Source organism: Scyliorhinus canicula, chromosome 9 (assembly GCF_902713615.1).
Source record: "Scyliorhinus canicula chromosome 9, sScyCan1.1, whole genome shotgun sequence".
NCBI classification, from domain to species: domain Eukaryota; kingdom Metazoa; phylum Chordata; class Chondrichthyes; order Carcharhiniformes; family Scyliorhinidae; genus Scyliorhinus; species Scyliorhinus canicula.
This window is the reverse complement of record NC_052154.1, coordinates 20,665,985-20,686,899: the sequence shown is the minus strand read 5'-3', so window position 1 is coordinate 20,686,899 and position 20,915 is coordinate 20,665,985. Positions and strand designations below refer to the sequence as shown.

Genomic DNA, 20,915 nt, shown 5'->3' with positions numbered 1-20,915 from the left:
AAGCCCTCCGTATACACAGGATCTGCTCAGACAAGGAGGAGCGCAACAGACACCTAGAGATGCTGAAAGATGCCCTCGTACGAACGGGATATGGCGCTCGACTCATTGATCGACAGTTCCACCGCGCCACAGCAAAAAACCGCACCGACCTCCTCAGAAGACAAACACGGGACACCACTGACAGAGTACCCTTCGTCGTCCAGTACTTTCCTGGGGCGGAGAAACTACGACATCTTCTTCGCAGCCTCCAACACATCATCAGCGAGGATGGACATCTTGCCAAGGTCATCCCCACACCCCCACTACTGGCCTTCAAACAACCGCGCAACCTCAAACAAACCATTGTTTGCAGCAAATTACCCAGCCTTCAGAACAGCAACCACAACACCACAAAACCCTGCCAGGGTAATCTCTGCAAGACATGCCAGATCATCGACATGGACACCACCATTACACGTGGAAACACCACCCACCAGGTACGCGGCGCATACTCGTGCGACTCGACCAATGTAGTCTACCTCATACGCTGCAGGAAAGGGTGTCCCGAAGCGTGGTACATTGGCGAGACCATGCAGACACTGCGACAACGAATAAACGGGCATCGTGCGACTATCAACAGGCAGGACTGTTCCCTTCCAGTTGGGGAACACTTCAGCAGTCAAGGACATTCAGCCTCTGATCTCCGGGTCAGCATTCTACAAGGAGGCCTTCAGGAGACGCGACAACGCAAAATTGCTGAGCAAAAACTTATAGCTAAGTTCCGCACGCATGAATGCGGACTCAACCGGGATCTGGGATTCATGTCGCATTACATTCGGCCCCCACCAACAAGCCTGGACTTGCAGAGGCCTACCGACTGAACTGGCTTGGACAATTCACACCTCTTTAACCTGGAGTTACCTCTCTCTCTGCATCTTTGATGATTTGATTGCCTGCAGGTGCTCGCATTCCGGGGCATCTCTGACTGTGTCTATATAAACATTTCTGGAACAAGCCTTTCCATTCACCTGAAGAAGGAGCCGTGCTCCGAAAGCTCGTGTTTGAAACAAACCTGTTGGACTTTAACCTGGTGTTGTAAGACTTCTTACTGTGCTCACCCCAGTCCAACGCCGGCATCTCCACATCATGTCTAGACAAGCACTTGTTAACAGATTCATGCTATTATATGCCCGCTAATCCCCCACTAGTGCCCCCCTCTGACAACAATTGCAATGTTACCAATGTATGCGTAACTAGGTTGTGATCTTAGTTGTTACTTTTCAGTGTCCTTTCCGCAGTTGTCAGCTGTTGGAATCTTTTCGGCCATTAGCACAATGTGTGGCTATAAGGTCTGAGTCCTGGAAATGGCTGGCATTTAGGTGAAGAATCTTTTTAATTCTCAGCAACATACGCCATTCAGCTTTCCTGGGAGAAAGATCCAGTCCTATTGCTTGTGTCTGATGTGCAGGGCAACCCATGGTTTATGGAACTTTTAAAGGAGTTTCTGTACAGAGTGCCTGTTCTTCCCGCTGCAAAAGACTGGGGCTGACCGTGAGCACTGAAGTTCAAAAACTAAATAACCTTTAAAGTATTTGCTACATAAACAATTCCTGCACTCAAAAGTGCTGACAGAGATGGAGCAATTTCTTCCTGGCTGTTGACCGTCATGTTGGGTTCACTTCCTCATTGTGTACTCGACTTAGGACTTAAGGCAGGACTTACCAAACTAGCTTTAAATGTCACCCTAAAATTAAGGTGACCTCGGACACCAGCAAAACTGAAACCAAGCAGCATCGTAATGCTATATAATGATTAAAGTTGCAGTCAAAAATCAACATATAAACAATACATTATTGTAATCAATATTTTTAAAGTGCTGGGGCAGCACGGTGGCCTAGTGGTTAGCACAACCGCCTCACGGCGCTGAGGTCCCAGGTTCGATCCCGGCTCTGGGTCACTGTCCGTGTGGAGTTTGCACGTTCTCCCCGTGTTTGCGTGGGTTTCGCCCTCACAACCCAAAAATGTGCAGAGTAGGTGGATTGGCCACGCTAAATTGCCCCTTAATTGGAAAAAATAATTGGGTAATCTAAATTAAAAAAATATATATATATTTTTAAAGTGCTTTGTAAGAATATTACATGGTTTGTGGGCTCATGGAGGTTTCAGCCAGGTTTTCCGTATTCCCGAGTGACAGAAGATTCAGTGAAGCCCATCTACCTCTCAGAAGCCCCACATAGGCACAGCAGTCAGCCCCCTCCCCACCAGCACACATCAATTAGCCCCCTCCCCACCCAACACACAGCAATCAGCCCCCTCCCCCACCCAACACACAGCAATCAGACCCAATCCCCCCACCCAATATATATCAATCAGCCCTCTCCCCACCCAACACACATCAGTCAGCCCCCTCCCCCCACCCAACACACAGCAGTCAGCCCCCTCCCCCCACCCAACACACAGCAATCAGCCACCTCCCCCCACTCAACACACAGCAATCTGCCCCCTCCCCACCCATCACACAGCAATCAGCCCCCACCCCACCCAACACACAGCAATCAGCCACCTCCCCCCACTCAACACACAGCAATCTGCCCCCTCCCTACCCATCACACAGCAATCAGCCCCCTCCCCCCATCCAACACACAGCAACCAGCCCCGTCCCCCCACCCAACACACAGAAATCCGCCCCCACCCAACACACAGCTATCAGCCCCCCTCCGACCACTCAACACAGAGCAACCAGCCCCCTCCCCCCACCCAACACACAGCAATCAGCTCCCTCCCCACCAAACACACAGCAATCAGCCCCCTCCCCCCACCCAACACACGGCAATCAGCCTCCTCCCCCCACCCAACACACGGCAATCAGCCCCCTCCCCCCCAACACACAGCAACCAGCCCCCTCCCCACCAACACATAGCAATCAGCCCCCTCCCCACCCAACACACAGCAACCAGCCCCCTCCCCACCAACACATAGCAATCAGCCCCCCACCCAACACACAGCAACCAGCCCTATTCCCATACACACACAGTAATCACCCCTCTCCCCCCACACACTTATCAGCCCATCACCCCACACACACAGCCTTCCTCCCGTCCCTTGCACACACACAGCAATCAGCCCCTCCCACTGAACACACAATAATCGTCCCCTCTTCCCCCACCCACCCCACACAGCAATCAGCCCCTCCCACCGAACACACAATAATCGTCCCCTCTTCCCCCACCCACCCAGCAATCAGCCCCTCCCACCGAACACACAATAATCATCCCCTCTTCCCCCATCCACCCCACACAGTAATCAGCCCCTCCCCCCATACACAGCAATCAGCCCCCCCAGTATGGAGGTGACCCAAGAGAGACCCCCTAACTAAGGATACCTCCCAGTGACACCCTAAATAAGTGACACCTCCCCTCCCCCCGAGAGGCCCCTAAATAAGGAGACCACAGAGACTTACTAAATAAAGGGACCCCTCACAGAGACCCCCATAAATAAGGAGACCCTTCCATGAAGACCCCCTAAATAAGGAGAATCCCCCTAAGACCTCCCAGAAGAGAGCCCCGTGTCAAGAAGCCCCCCATAAGAGAGACCCCTGTCTGGAAGCAAGAGAGCAGTCCAGACCGAGGCAGTGGAAAAAAAAATACTGCTTTAACATTCTTCTGGGCACTACACCTGCTGGAAGGAACCTGCACCTGTCAGTTCCTGCAAAGAAAAAAATCAGTCAGTTGTGTTTAAACCCTCTTAGATCTTTGATCTGCAAGTCGTTCATTCATTTCTCTTTGATATTGATTTTACCGGGCTGTGATTGACAGCTTCCACACACCCCCAGCTGTCAGCATTGTTCTATTCATCTCCCTTCATGGTTGAGTAACTTTGAAGTAGCCAGCTGCGAAGCCAACTGCAATATTTATAAACATCAAGCTTTAAGTGACAGCTCCTGGACCACTTCAAACGGAGTTAAGTGCTCCCAGATTCTGACTGACCACTTCAAAGCCACTCAACCATGAAGGGAGATGATTGGACAGCATTTCATGCTGTTTGTTGTAGCCCAGGAGCCCCTCTCCTTCCCCCCAGCCACATAGTAATCAACCCCCTCCCCCAACACTATAATCAGCCCCCACTTCCCCAACACACAGCCGCTCTTCCCATAAAACAGAAATCAATCAGACCCTTTCCCCACCACACAGTAACCAGCCTTCCTCATCTCTCCTAACACACAATGTAATCAGCCTCTAGCATCCCCAACACACAGTATTGATCCAAATCAATACTGTGAGTCCAAAGATGTGCAGGTTAGGTGGATTGGCCATGATAAATTGCCCTCAGAGTTCAAAATTGCCCTTAGTGTTGGGTGGGGTTACTGAGTTATGGGGTAATGGGGATAGGGTGGAGTTGTTGACCTTGGGTAGGGTGCTCTTTCCAACAGCCGGTGCAGGCTCGATGGGCTGAATGGCCTCCTTCTGCACTGTAAATTCTATGATTCTGTAACACACCCTATTGATCCCCTCTCCCCCAACACACAGTATTGATCCCCTGTCCCCCAATACACAGTATTGATCCCCTCTCCCCAACACACAGTATTGATCACCTCTCCGCCAACACACAGTATTGATCCCCTATCTCCAACACACAGTACTGAGCCCCTCTCCCCAACACACAGTATTGATCCCCACTCCCCCAACACACAGTATTGAGCCCATCCCCCCAACACACAGTATTGATCCCCTCTCCCCCAACACACAGTATTGAGCCCATCCCCAACATACAGTATTGATTCCCTCTCCCCCAACACACAATATTGAGCCCCTCTGTCCAACACACAGTATTGATCCCCTCTCCCCCAACACAGAGTATTGATCCCCTCTCCCCAACACACAGTATTAAGCCCCTCTTCCCCAACACACAGTATTGAGCCTCACCCCCCCAACACACAGTATTCATCCTCTCCCCAACACAGTATTGATCCCCTCTCCCCCAACACACAGTATTGATCCCCTCTCCCTCAACACACAGTATTGATCCCCTCTCCCCTGACACACAGAATTGAGCCCCTCTCCCCCAACACACAGTATTGATCCCCTCTCCCCCAACACACAGTATTGATCCCCTCTCCCCAACACACAGTATTGATCCTCTCCCTAACACACAGTATTGATCCTCTCCCCAACACGCAGTATTGATCCTCTCCCCAACACGCAGTATTGATCCTCTCCCCAACACACAGTATTGATCCCCTCCCCAACACACAGTATTAATCCCCTCTCCCCAACACACAGTATTAATCCCCTCTCCCCGATACAGTATTGAGGTCCTCTCCCCAACACACAGTATTGATCCCCTCTCCTCAACACACAGTATTGATCCACTCTCCCCAAAACACAGTATTGATCCCCTCTCCCCCAACACACAGTATTGATCCCCTCCCCCCAGCACACAGTATTGATCCCCTCTCCCCAACACACAGTATTGATCCCCTCTCCTCAACACACAGTATTGAGCCACTCTGTCCAACACACAGTATTGATCCCCTCTCCCCCAACACACCGTATTGATCCACTCTCCCCAACACACAGTATTGATCATCTCCCCCCAACACACAGTATTGATTCCCTCTTCCCAACACACAGTATTGATCCTCTCCCTAACACACAGTATTGATCCTCTCCCCAACACGCAGTATTGATCCTCTCCCCAACACGCAGTATTGATCCTCTCCCCAACACACAGTATTGATCCCCTCCCCAACACACAGTATTAATCCCCTCTCCCCAACACACAGTATTAATCCCCTCTCCCCGATACAGTATTGAGGTCCTCTCCCCAACACACAGTATTGATCCCCTCTCCTCAACACACAGTATTGATCCACTCTCCCCAAAACACAGTATTGATCCCCTCTCCCCCAACACACAGTATTGATCCCCTCCCCCCAGCACACAGTATTGATCCCCTCTCCCCCAACACACAGTATTGATCCCCTCTCCTCAACACACAGTATTGAGCCACTCTGTCCAACACACAGTATTGATCCCCTCTCCCCCAACACACCGTATTGATCCACTCTCCCCAACACACAGTATTGATCATCTCCCCCCAACACACAGTATTGATTCCCTCTTCCCAACACACAGTATTGATCCTCTCCCCCCAACACACAGTATTGATCCCCTCTCCCCCAACACACAGTATTGATCCTCTCTACCCCAACACAGTATTGATCCCCTCTCCCCGACACACAGTATTGAGCCCCCCTCCCCAACACACAGTATTGATCCCCTCTCCACGACACACAGTATTGATTCCCTCGCCCCAACACACAGTATTGATCCTCTCTCCCCAACACACAGTATTGAGCCCCGCTCCCCAACACACAGTATTGATCCTCTCCCCGACACACAGTATTGAGCCCCTCTCCCCAACACACTGTATTGATCCTCTCCCCCCAACATAGTATTGATCCTCTCCCCCAACACACAGTATTGATCCCCCCTCCCCCAACACAGTATTGATCCTCTCCCCCCAACACACAGTATTGATCCCCTTTCCCCCAACACACAGTATTGATCCTCTCTCCCCCAACACAGTATTGATCCCCTCTCCCCGACACACAGTATTGAGCCCCTCTCCCCAACACACAGTATTGATCCCCTCTCCCCGACACACAGTATTGATTCCCTCGCCCCAACACACAGTATTGATCCCCTCTCCCCAACACACAGTATTGAGCCCCTCTCCCCAACACACAGTATTGATCCCCTCTCCCCAACACACAGTTTTGATCCCCTCTCCCCGACACACAGTATTGAGCCCCTCTCCCCAACACACAGTATTGATCCTCTCCCCCAACACAGTATTGATCCTCTCCCCCAACACACAGTATTGATCCCCTCTCCCCCAACACAGTATTGATCCTCTCCCCCAACACAGTATTGATCCCCTCTCCCCGACACACAGTATTGAACCCCTCTCCCCAACACACAGTATTGATTCCCTCGCCCCAACACACAGTATTGATCCCCTCTCCCCCAACACACAGTATTGATCCCTCTACCCAACACACAGTATTGATCCTCTCTCCCCAACACACAATATTGAGCCCCTCTGTCTAACACACAGTATTGAGCCCCGCTCCCCAACACACAGTATTGATCCCCTCTCCACAATGCACTGTATTGATCCCCTCTCCACAATGCACTGTATTGATCCCCTCGCCCCAACACACAGTATTGTCCACTCCCCAACACACAGTATTGATCCCCTCTCCACAACACACAGTATTGATCCCCTCTCCCCAACACACAGTATTGATCCCCTCTCCCCAACACACAGTATTGATCATCTCTTGCCAACACACAGTCTTGAGCCCCTCTGTCCAACACACCGTATTGATCCCCTCTCCCCAACATACAGTATTGATCATCTCTCCCCAACACACAGTCTTGTGCCCCTCTGTCCAACAAACAATATTGATCCTCTCTCCCCAACACACAGTATTGAGACCCTCTCCCCCAGCACACACTATTGATCCCCTTTCCCCAGCACACACTATTGATCCCCTCTCCCCCAACACACAGTATTGATCCCCTCTTCCCAACACACAGTATTGATCTCCTCTCCCCGACACACAGGAAGCGGCTGGTTTAGCACAGAGAGCTAAACAGCTGGCTTGTAATACAGAACAATGGCAGCAGCGCAGGTTATATTCCCGTACTGGTCTCCCCAAACAGGTGCCGGTATGTGGCGACTAGGCGCTTTTGACAGTAACTTCATTCAAGCCCACTCGTGACAATAGGCAAATATTATTATTATTGAGCCCCTCTCCCGCAACACACAGTAATCAGCCCCCCTCCCCCATACACACACAGTAAGCAGCCCCTCTCTCCTCCCCCATACACACAGTAATCAGCCCCTCCCCCTCCCCCATACACACACAGTAATCAGCCCCTCCCCCTCACACACACAGTAATCAGCCCCTCTCCCCTCCCTCATACACACACAGTAATCAGCCCCTCCCCCCTCCCCCAAACACACACACAGCAATCAGCCCCTCCCCCTACCAATACACATTAATCAGCCCCTCTCCCCTCCCCCAGACACACACAGTAATCAGCCCCTCCCCCTCCCCCATACACAGTAATCAGCCCCTCCCCCATACACAGTAATCAGCCCCTCCCCCCTCCTCCATACACACAGTAATCAGCCCCTCCCTCCCCCATACACACACAGTAATCAGCCCCTCTCCCCTCCTCCATACACACACAGTAATCAGCCCCCCTCCCCCATTCACACACAGTAATCAGCCCCTCCCCCATACACAGTAATCAGCCCCTCTCCCCTCCTCCATACACACACAGTAATCAGCCCCTCTCCCCTCCCCCATAGACACACAGTAATCAGCCCCTCTCTCCTCCCCCATACACACACAGTAAGCAGCCCCTCTCTCCTTCCCCATACACACAGTAATCAGCCCCTCCCCCTCACCCATACACACACAGTAATCAGCCCCTCCCCCTCACACACACAGTAATCAGCCCCTCTCCCCTCCCCCATCCACACACAGTAATCAGCCCCTCCCCCCTCCCCCTCCCCCAAACACACACACAGCAATCAGCCCCTCCCCCTCCCAATACACATTAATCAGCCCCTCTCCCCTCCCCCAGACACACACAGTAATCAGCCCCCCCCCTCCCCATACACAGTAATCAGCCCCTCCCCCATACACAGTAATCAGCCCCTCCCCCCTCCTCCATACACACAGTAATCAGCCCCTCCCTCCCCCATACACACACAGTAATCAGCCCCTCGCCCCTCTCCCCTCCTCCATACACACACAGTAATCAGCCCCCCTCCCCCATACACACACACACAGTCATCAGCCCCTCCCCATCCACACACAGTAATCAGCCCCTCCCCCATACACAGTAATCAGCCCCTCTCCCCTCCCCCATAGACACACAGTAATCAGCCCCTCTCTCCTCCCCCATACACACACAGTAATCAGCCCCTCTCCCTCCCCCATACACACACAGTAATCAGCCCCTCCCCCACACACAGTAATCAGCCCCTCCCACGTCCCCCACACACAGTAATCAGCCCCTCCCCCTCCCCCACACACAGTAATCAGCCCCTCCCCCTCCCCCACACACAGTAATCAGCCCCTCCCCCTCCCCCACACACAGTAATCAGCCCCTCCCACTCCCTCACACACAGTAATCAGCCCCTCTCCCCCATACAGTAATCAGCCCCTCCCCCTCCCCCACACACAGTAATCAGCCCCTCCCACTCCCTCACACACAGTAATCAGCCCCTCCCCCATACACAGTAAAACATCCCCTCCCCCTCCCCCACACACAGTAATCAGCCCCTCCCACTCCCTCACACACAGTAATCAGCCCCTCCCCCATACACAGTAAACATCCTCTCCCCCTCCCCCACACACAGTAAACATCCCCTCCCCCTCCCCCACACACAGTAATCAGCCCCTCATCCCTCCCCCATACACACAGTAATCAGCCCCTCCCCCCTCCCCCATACACACACAGTAATCAGCCCCTCCCCCATACACACAGTGATCAGCCCCTCCCCCATACACACACAGTGATCAGCCCCTCCCCCATACACGCACAGTAATCAGCCCCTCCCCACTCCCCCATACACACAGTAATCAGCCCCTCCCCACTCCCCCATACACACACAGTAATCAGCCCCTCCCCCTCACACACAGTAATCAGTTCCTCTCCCCTCCCCCATACACACACAGTAATCCGCCCTCCCCCCTCACACACACAGTAATCTGCTCTCCCCCTCCCCCATACACACACAGTAATCAGCCCCTCCCCCATACACACACAGTAATCAGCCCCTCCCCCTCCCCCTCCCTCACACACACACAGTATTCAGCCCCTCCCCCTCCCCCATACACACAGTAATCAGTTCCTCTCCCCTCCCCCATACACACACAGTAATCCGCCCTCCCCCTCACACACACAGTAATCTGCTCTCCCCCCTCCCCCATACACACACAGTAATCAGCCCCTCCCCCATACACACACAGTAATCAGCCCCTCCCCCTCCCCCTCCCCCTCCCTCACACACACACAGTAATCAGCCCCTCCCCCTCCCCCTCCCCCATACACACAGTAATCAGTTCCTCTCCCCTCCCCCATACACACACAGTAATCCGCCCTCCCCCTCACACACACAGTAATCTGCTCTCCCCCTCCCCCATACACACACAGTAATCATCCCCTCCCCCATACACACACAGTAATCAGCCCCTCCCCCTCCCCCTCCCCCTCCCCCTCCCTCACACACACACACAGTAATCAGCCCCTCCCCCATATACACACACAGTAATCAGCCCCTCCCCCTCCCCCATACACACACATTAATCAGCCCCTCCCCCTCACCCATACACAGTAATCAGCCCCTCCCCCTCCCCACATACACACAGTAATCTGCCCCTCCCCCATACACACACAGTAATCAGCCCCTCTCCCCTCCCCCATACACAGTAATCAGCACCTCTCCCCTCCCCCATACACAGTAATCAGCCCCTCCCCCTCCCCCACACACACATACAGTAATCAGCCCCTCCCCCATACACACACACAGTAATCAGCCCCTCCCCCGCCCCATACACACACAGTAATCAGCCCCTCCCCCTCCCCCATACACAGTAATCAGCCCCTCTCCCCCTCCCCCATACACACAGTAATCAGCCCCTCCCCCTCCCCCATACACACACAGTAACCAGCCCCTCTCCCCTCTCCCCTCCCCCCCCACACAGTAATCAGCCCCTCCCCTCCCCCATACACACACAGTATTCAGCCCCTCTCCCCTCCCCCATACACACACAGTAATCAGCCCTCCCCCTCCCCCATACACACACAGTAATCAGCCCCTCCCCCTCCCCCATACACACAGTAATCAGTTCCTCTCCCCTCCCCATACACACACAGTAATCCGCCCTCCCCCTCACACACACAGTAATCTGCTCTCCCCCTCCCCCATACACACAGTAATCAGCCCCTCCCCCATACACACACAGTAATCAGCCCCTCTCCCCTCCCCCATACACACACAGTATTCAGCCCCTCTCCCCTCCCCCATACGCACACAGTGATCAGCCCCTCCCCCATACACACACAGTAATCAGCCCCTCTCCCCTCCCCCATACACACACAGTATTCAGCCCCTCTCCCCTCCCCCATACACACACAGTAATCAGCCCTCCCCCTCCCCCATACACACACAGTAATAAGCCCCTCCCCATACACGCACAATAATCAGACCTCCTCCCCTCCCCCATACACACACAGTATTCAGCCCCTCTCCCCTCCCCCATACACACAGTAATCAGCCCCTCTCCCCTCCCCCATACACACAGTAATCAGCCCCTCTCCCCTCCCCCATACACACAGTATTCAGCCCCTCTCCCCTCCCCCATACACACTAATCAGCCCTCCCCCCCCCTCCCCCATACACGCACAGTATCAGCCTTCCCCCATGCACACAATCAGCCCTCCTTTGCCATATTCCCCCACGCCTCCCCCAAACACAGATACACTGTATTCAGACTCTTTGTCTCCCCCACACGCACAGCCACTTTACTCTGGCTCTTCCTGCAGACTTCCCTTTCCGGCCTGCACCAACGTGGCGCACAAACATCCGGGGCTCCTTTGACACTCGCGGCCAGTCAACAAGGAACAGCTGGTGAACCATTCGCTTTGGGTTCACCAGCTGCTCCTTGTTGATTGGCAGCGAGCGGGCAGTGAATCCTGGGCTGTCCCGCCAGAGTCTCCTCTTCATGTCTCAGATGAGGGGGAGTTTGTGACCTCAAATGTCATCTCTGTGCACCCCTCTACTGAAGGCTATGACCCACAGTTTGGGAACCCCTGGTCATGGGGCAGGTCAATTTAGGGGTTGTACAATTCTAAATAATGCAATGCTTTCAAACAGAACTAGGAAGTTCTGCAGGGAGTATTTGGCTGGCTGGAATCCATTGGCGTTGCTGGGTGGAATAGATTCTCTTACTTTGCTCATGTTGAAAATAAGGCACTTGGCTTTAAATGTGATGGTTTGATGAGTCCCCCAGCTGCTCAGACTAAGACTGTGCCTGACCTGGGCTCTTCAACCGAATATTTCCCTCCCCTTCCCTGACTACAACCACCCAGCATGTTGGGCGATGATGGTCCAAATACACACTATTGCAAGTGAACCCAGGAAAAAACCCTGAAACTATCAGCATCTTTCTCCACAGAGCGCAGAACAAGACCTAACAATGGAGGTACTTGACTAGGCTTTACATATTTTCCTATAATTAAAATAGACATAACTTCTTTAAGGTTAACATATGGGTTAGCATCTGTCCAAAGCTGTTGCATCTATTTATTTTGTTATATTTTCTAGCCTGTTTCTTCAGAAGCAAACAACTGTTCTTAAAAAATGTTTTCAATCTAAATACGTTTTATTTACTATGTAAAACGTGATTTGTGATTTTTGGGGTGCATTAATACATTATATCATACAGTAAAAATACACTTCAGAATCCACACTGTGGATTTGTTTGGAGATCAAAAGAAGCCTTGTGAAAAAGAATGCTGTGGAATGAAATGCTTATTTTGGTCAAATCTGATCATCCGGGCAAGGTTCAATTAGTTGCACGAAACAAAACATACAATTTGGTTAATGTAATGAAAGACAGTGTTCCCTCCACACTCCTACTGCCGACAGCCCAAACAGATGGAAGGCTGAGAGAAGCTTTTTGTTTACAAATTGACTACTCATCTGACTGTGCACAAAATGCACCATCATTATCTCCCCCAGTCTTCTCCACAAGTTGGCACCTCAGCCAACAGCTATACAAGGTGCAAGGTTCAGCAGTCAACGAGCGCCCTCATGATTTGGTTGATACTTGTGTGTCTACTGCACCATTTATCAATGTAAGCCGGACAATAATAAATTGGAAATAGTATAAACAAACTCATTGCCTTTACATTGTCTGCCCACGGGTAAAAACTGCTCGATTTTTGCTCTGTTGATTTCATGCCATTGGATGCTACAATGGGTGGGCAGATTGCTCCGACTGATTGTCACCGAGGCAGTGCAGGTTAAAATTGCCTAAATTGTCTCTTATGAACTGACTCTTGTCACATCTACCGAATCAATAAGACAGCACTCATAGAAAGACAGGTTTTGTTTTTCCTAGCCGGCTTTGTAGAACTGATTTTATTGTAAGATATCCCTGAAATAAAACGAGTGGGGTTGGATTCTCTGGTCCCCTCCCTGCCCCCAGCCGCATGTTTCTCTGCAGTGCGCCATCTGCTGGTGGTGGGATTCTATCTTCCCACCGCTTGTTAATGGAATTTCCCATTGAAACCACCTCATGCCTCCAGGAAACCTGTGGGTGGGCAGCACTGCTGGTGGGTAAAGAGGATCCCAATGGTCGGAGAATTCCTCCGGCTGTGATCTTATCAGCACGATCGATCTTGGCATGTGTTGCTGTTTATCTCCGCATGAGCAGTCGTCCCAAATTCATGGGTTCACCATGTTCACATATCTGTTTATTCCCAATCAATCACTTATTTAATTTATTCTTAAATGTTGACATGGACCCTGCTTCCATTACTAACTCTGGTACTCAATTCCACAGCCTCATTATCATACAGGGAGAAACATTTTCTCTTGCTCTCTGTCCTAAATCTCTTGCATTTCAGTTCAGTTACGTGGACAGATTGGAGAAACATGGGCTGCTCTCCATGGAGAAAAGGAGTTGGAAGGTTTGATAGAGGTGTTCCAAATCATGAGGGGTCTGAACAGAGTAAGACAGGGAGAAAGACTTCCCATTGGGTGAAAGATTGAGAACTCCGGAGGACATTGATTTAAGGTCATTGGCAAAAGAAGCAACAGTGCCAGGAGGAGAAATGTTTCCACGCAGTGAGTGGTTAGGATCTGGACTGCACTGTCCGAGAGTGTGGTGGAGGCAAATTCAATCAATGCTTTTAAGCTGGAGTCACAGAATCTTAACAGTGCAGAAGGCCACTTGGCCCTACGAGTCTGCACAGGCTCTCTGAAAGAGCATTGTATCTAGTCCCATTCTCCTGCCTTATCCATAACCTTGCACATTCTTTCTTTTAAGATAACAATCCAATTCCCTTTTGAATACTTCGATCAAACCTGCCTCTACCACCCTCTCATTCCAGACTCTAATCATTCCGTCGGTGAAAAATGTTTCCTCATACCATTTTTAGTCCTTTTGCCAATTATTTTGAATCTCTGCCCTATAGGTCTTGATGCCTTCAAATAGGAACAGTTTCTCACTATTTACCTGTTCATACTCCCCAGCATCTTGAATACCTCTATCAAGTCTCTTTTCAGCTTTAATTTCTCCAACGAAAACAGTCCCAACCCTCTCCAATCTATCCTCATGGCTGCAGTTGCTATCCATGGAATAATTCCTGTGAATCTCCTTTGTATTCTCGCCAATGCTTTCATGTTCTTCCTCATGTATGGTGCCCGGGACTGGATGCAGTGCTCCAGATGAGGCCTAACTGGTGTCTTATGCAAGTTCAATATGACTTCCTTACTCTTGTACTCAATGCCCCTGTTAATAAAGCCTACATGCTTCATTAACTGCTCTCTCAACCTGTCCTGTCATCTTCAATGATTAATGTACATTCACACTGAGGTACCTCTGTTCCTACACTTCCTTTAGAGTTTCTCCTTTTATTTTAAACTTTCACTGCACGTTCTTCCTACCAAAATGAATCACCTCACACTTCTCTTCATTGAACTTAACCTGGGCCTGGGTAGCATCTTCTTCCTTTGTAAAGACAAAATGAAAAATACTTATTTAATACCACCGCTATTTCTCCATGTGCAAGTCCCCTTTCTTAACCCTAATTGGCCCTAGTATTTCTTTTCCCATATTTTTATTATTTATATGCTGATTGGCGACCTTGAGATTACTTTTATGTGAGCTATTTGAGCTATTTTCATGTTCTCTCCTTACTTTTCTTATTAGTTTCCACTGGTCCTTCTATATTCAGCCTGATTCTCCATTGTATTTTCTACCTGACATCTGGTGTACGTGCACCTCTTCCTTTTCATCTTCATTTCTTCTCTCTCGTCATCCAGGTTGCTCTGAATTTATTTGTCCTACCTTTCTCCTTCAAGGGAATATACCTCGACGATGCCTGCAGTACTTTTTCTTTGAAGGTATTCCATTGTCCAGCCACTGTCTTTCCTGCCAATATTTCATAGCGACTCACTCAACTCAGTTGCATTCTCATCCCATCGAAGTTGGCTATCTCCCAATTAAATGTATTATAGAACATAGAACATAGAACAGTACAGCACAGAACAGGCCCTTCGGCCCTCAATGTTGTGCCGAGCCATGATCACCCTACTCAAACCCACGTATCCACCCTATACCCGTAACCCAACAAGCCCCCCTTAACCTTACTTTTATTAGGACACTACGGGCAATTTAGCATGGCCAATCCACCTAACCCGCACATCTTTGGATTTATAATCTGAAAAGGAGGAATGTGCAGGGTTCTGGGGAAAAGGCTGGGGATTGTCACTGGGTGAATTGCTCCTTTGGAGAGACAGAGCAGATAAGATGGGTTGAATAGTCTTCTGTGCTATATCCATTCTGCGATTTCATCTTGTATTCATGCCCCCTTAATTTACAGCTTGCAATTGAAGTTGTGGGGCAAGATTCTCTGGCATCCCTGTGGCATGTTTCTCAGTGATGGGAGGCGACCCACCGTTGGCCAATGGTGGGAACCTCCGGTCCCGTGACTGTCAATGGGATTTCCCATTAAATCCACCCAACGCCATCTGGAAAGCTGCGGCAGGGGTGTGCTGTTTGCGGAAACAGCAGATCATGCCAACATGAACAGATGGAAAAACTCACCCATGGTTTTTTCAAATCCCCTTTCTCATCCTTTCATAATTTCAAATCCCTTAATAAAATCACCCGTTATCTCTTCTGATGAAAACTGCCACAATTTTTCTAATCTTTCTTTCTATTTGTGTTTTCTCACACCAGGCAATATTCCAGTGAACGTGGTGTTGTACTCTTTCAATTGCCTCAATATCTTTCCTGTAGCATTGAGTCCAAAACACAGGGCAACAACTATGGTTTTACTAAGATTTTACATGGATCCACCATTGCATCTCAACGTTCATATGCGCACTGTTTCCTTTTCTGATTGGCTTAAATTGCTCTGCTTTTGGATTGTTTGTATAAAACGTGACTCTCTTCCTACTTTTCAGCTCAAGTCATCAAGTGTACAACTAAAATGAGAGATCAGTGCAAAGGGACACCGTGCAACAGGTATTGTTGTTGATTCCTACATCTGTATTATTTATGTCTTTTCTTGTATTTCCAGTGTATGGCATGATGAATATAAATAACAAGGATACAGTACTTGACTGGAATTCAGGTACAAACATAAAATGTTAGAAATCTAAATTCAGCAAGTCTGTACTCTCCAAGGGCAGGAGCAGAAGAGCTTCACATAAAGAATGGAAACCTTGGAAAAATAATCAACTAGACAGTAAATACTTGTAATTGAGTAACCCCTGTTGCATCTCAATAGTGTACAGGCTATGGTTCAGAACGTTCCATGAAAGCAAAATGCTGCAGATGCTGGAAATCTGAAATAAAAACAGAAAGTGCTTGAAAAATTCAGCAGGTCTGCCAGTTGAGCTCTGAAGAGCCTCCGAGCTCTGAAGAGGAATCATGCGGACTCGAAAGGTTTCGCTATCCGCAGATGTTGCGATTAACGGTTACTGCACAGCTGAATGCCAAAGCTTGACATTTGATGTTCTGCTACTAGTCCATCATTAGAAGATGTAATGCAGCGGTGAAGGCCAGAAAAAAAACTACTTTAAAATGGGCAGTGAGAGCACTTAATATAAATAAATATTTAAAATATTTCTTTTGATCCATTTGGTTGTTAAAATTTATCTTCAAAATGCTCTGTGACCTGCTGATATTCAGGTGTTATGCAGTAAACGCAAAAATATTGACTAACAGAGTTCTTGTTATTAATTAGGTATATGTGCCCAAGAAATTGCAAATCGTCAAAGGCTAAAGTAATTGGAACGCTCTATTATGAAATGGTAAGGACTCAAATTCCTCTCAGCTTGCCATCACCTTAACAACGGCTTCTGGGGTATAGCTACCCCTGCCTGCTTACCTCGCCAAGGATTATAGATAGGGCCAGGAAATGTAGGCCTTTGGTGAGAGGGAAAATAAGGTGCATCTGAGCTATTGTCCAGGGGTGGGGGTGCCAATCTTCACTCCCCCTGGAGTTCCCAGCAAACAAAAACAATCGTGGCTTCCAGCCCGATCCTGCGCCAGACCTTGTAAGAAGATTACGTTAAAATATATTTTGAGTTGTTTCCTAACTCAGGCCTGGAACTCCATGTAGACCCCACTTCTATGGGTGTCAGACATAATGCAGGCTCCCATTGGAAGGTCATGGTGTGGGAGCACTTACTGTTTGGTGTTCCCATCTCCCGTGTTGACCATTTAAGGACAGGCAGCAGCTGCGCTCTGATTAGACCATTCTGGAATTGGAGAGTCCTGGCTGGGTTTGTGGCATTCCATCGGGCTCCCTGAGGAGATTGTTGGAACCATTATGGATTTGCAGGGGCCGATCACTTTCTGGTATTTTGTCTGGTAGTGCAGCAGATGGACAATACATTTCTTTTGTCTATTTATAGCAATCCAGTATTTGCCGGGCTGCAGTGCACCAAGGGATCATCAGTAACGAAGAAGGCGGGCTTGTGGATATCACACGAAAAGGAAAAATCCCATTCTTCGTCAAATCGTCTCGAAATGGTGTTCAGTCTCTGAGGTGAGAGCTCCCGATGTATGGTTTAAAATATTCGAGCCAAATGCTTTCCCTCTTTACTGGCTTAGTTTTGAGGCGGCAATAAATTCTTAATAGTTATGCATAAATCAACCAGGGCTAACTGTTTTATTTTTTATTTTCCGGAAACCTTCACAAATAAAGACTAAAATTAAAATTCTAAAATAAAGTGGACTAGGATTACTGCTTATGTGGAGGATAAACACCAACAAAGAATAGTTGAACTGAACGGCCTGTCGTCATTTTTATGCAATTGCCTTTCACTGTGTATTAATTTATTGGAAGTCAATGTTTGCAGTCAAGACTGGAACGATAACAATGCGTGCATCTTGATCTAATTCCACTCAATATGAGTTATGAGCAAAAACTATGGTGCAACATGGCACTAAATGGAGGAATTTGCCATCTTTTGCCATAAAGTTATCAGGAGATTGGCGAAAGCTCTCAAAAAGTTGGATAAATGGTTGTTTTCAGCCACTTACACTTTTCTTTTGGGGGTTTGTGCCGATCTCCTGCTGGACATCTCCATGGAAATTTCTAGTAATTATGTCGAGCATGCCTAAGCATGTGGCCACTGAGTTTATTAATCACTGCTTATAAAAGCTAATAAAGCTGGGATAAATTAATACGTCAGTGATGCCAGTTGCTGCTTTTTAGTGACCCTTTTGTAACCAGTTTGCAATAATAATAATAACCTTTATTGTCACAAGTAGGCTTACATTAACACTGCAATGAAGTTACTGTGAAAAGCCCCTAGTCACCACATTCAGGCGCCTGTTTGGGTACATGGAGGGAGAATTTAGAATGTCCAAATTACCTCACAGCACGTCTTTCGGGACTTGTAGGGGGGAAACCGGAGCACCTGGAGGAATCCCACGCAGACACTGGGAGCACGTGCAGACTCCAGACAGACAGTCACCCAAGCCGGAAATCGAACCTGGGGCCCTGGCGCTGTGAAGCAACAGTGCTGATCATGCTCCATGCAACCCAATCCCCTTTTATCTCACTTATTCACTCATGCACACAAACACACTCTCCCTGAATGTGAGAGATATGAAGATAGCATCCATATGTGTACAATTAATCTGTTTGGCATTAGCCAACTGTGATTTTCTTGGCGTCAGCATTTCATTGGCAAAGAAGGCAAAATAACAGAAATGCAGGCGTGGGTAGTCAAGATTGGATTCCACAGTTTTATTTTTGGTTGCTTTCCATTATGGTACATGATATCTGATTAATTGAGGGGTAGAAATCGTGACATTAGTGGGGTTGACTGTCATTCAGAATCCATCACTGGCCTGCCGTTTAATTTGTGTTATATTTATTTACAGCAAGTTCAATTCAGCAAATGGGTTTAGTATATCCAAAGTGACGAGTAAGTTTATTTCTTCAAATTTTCATAACGGTTCAAGAAGTTTTAGTTTATTGCGTACAACCTTCACTTTAAGCGATGTCATTTCGCTGAATGTAATTGTTTGATTTTGTTTCATCAGGTCGGACAGTTGACTGTTATGCTACGGTGGCCCAACTGTGTCCATTCAGCAAGCCGGCCACCCATTGTCCCAGGTAAGAGAGGTACAATGCCAATCAGTTATTTTTCTCCAAAAATTCAGATTAACACCGTTGGTTATTATGAAGAAATGGGGCGAAATTCTCCCCTACCTGGCAGAGCGGGGGGTCCCGGCGTAGCGGAGTGGCGCCAACCATTCCGGCGTCGGGCCTTCCCAAAAGTGCGGAATTCCGCACCTTTAGGGGCTAGGCCCGCGCCGGAGTGGCTCCCGCTCCGCCGACTGCCGCAAACGGCCTTTGGCGCCACGCTGCCCGCGTCGGGGCTGGCCGAAAGGCCTTTGCCGGTCGGCGTGAGTCCGCGCATGCGCCGGAGCGTCAGCGGCCGCTGACGTCACCACCGGCGCATGCGAGATGGAGGGGGTCTCTTCCGCCTCCGCCATGGTGGAGGCTGTGGCGGCGGTGGAAGAAAAAGAGTGCCCCCACGGCATAGGCCCGCCCGCTGATCGGTGGGCTCCGATCACGGGCCAGTCCACCGTGGGGGCACCCCCCGGGGCCCGCTCGCGCCGCCTGCTCCCGATGGCACAGAGGTGGTTTAAACCACGTCGGCGGGAGAGGCCTGACAGAGGCGGGACTTCGGCCCATCGTGGGCTGGAGAATCGTCGTGGGGGGCCGCCGACTGGCGGGGCACAATTCCCGTCCCGCCGATTCCCGGGTGGCAGAGAATTCCGGCCATGGCGGGGGTGGGATTTACGCTGGCCACGGGCGATTCCCCGACCCCCTGCATTCCGCCCATGTTGTGAGAAAACATCATTAGAACTAACAGATTATGTGATGAAGCTTTGTTAAAACATACCTGAGATTGTATAACTGTGATTTAAATTTATTTTCAAATCATGGGTTTTGCCCTCAGCAACTGTGCTTCGCAATATGTTCAGCCAAGTCTTAAGAACAATGAAAGTATCCTGCAATTCCAATTCAATAGAGGTTGCTGCAGGGACCCGGGTTCGATTCCAGCCTTGGGTGACTGTTTGGATTTTTGCACGTTCTCCCTGTGTCTGTGTGGGTTTCCTCCGCGTGCTCCGGTTCCCTCCCACAGTCCAAAGATGTGCAGGTTAGGTGGATTGGCCATGATCAATGTGCACGGAGATAGGGTGAGGGAGTGAGACGAGGCAGAGTGCTCTTCTGGAGGGTCAGGCTGACTCGATGTGTTGAATAGCCTCCTTCCGCAATGTAGGGAGTCTATGGATTCTATGGAAGATATCTTTCTTTCTCGCTTCTTCCCACCGTACTTTGCCATCTGGGGAGACTGCCATATATATCCTGGCAGCTCCTTGCAGGTGGGGAGAGGGAGACTCTCCTGATCAGGCATGCTGTCGTCCACTGAGGAGAACCCCCACCCCCCCAAATCCCTTCCCTATCCTCATGAGCCCAGCACCCCCTCACCAGGGTGCTTCATTGGCCCTGGTGAACCTGACCCAACTTTCCTTCACCCTGAGGCACCCTGCATTGTGAATGATCCAGGCCTGCTGTAGA

The 20,915-nt window shown here is 49.7% G+C and overlaps 1 protein-coding gene across 2 annotated transcripts in view; it reads left to right on the top strand.

Moving 5' to 3' along the window:
• LOC119971138 (cysteine-rich secretory protein LCCL domain-containing 2-like) overlaps positions 1–20,915 on the top strand; it is a 58,418-nt gene that overhangs the window by 23,209 nt on the left and 14,294 nt on the right. For both annotated transcript variants that reach the window (XM_038806311.1, XM_038806312.1), the window contains exons 8-12: positions 16,267–16,327; positions 17,052–17,118; positions 17,725–17,858; positions 19,205–19,248; positions 19,367–19,439. In XM_038806311.1, coding sequence (XP_038662239.1) covers positions 16,267–16,327; positions 17,052–17,118; positions 17,725–17,858; positions 19,205–19,248; positions 19,367–19,439 — 379 coding nt within the window. The remainder of the gene's footprint in view (positions 1–16,266; positions 16,328–17,051; positions 17,119–17,724; positions 17,859–19,204; positions 19,249–19,366; positions 19,440–20,915) is intronic.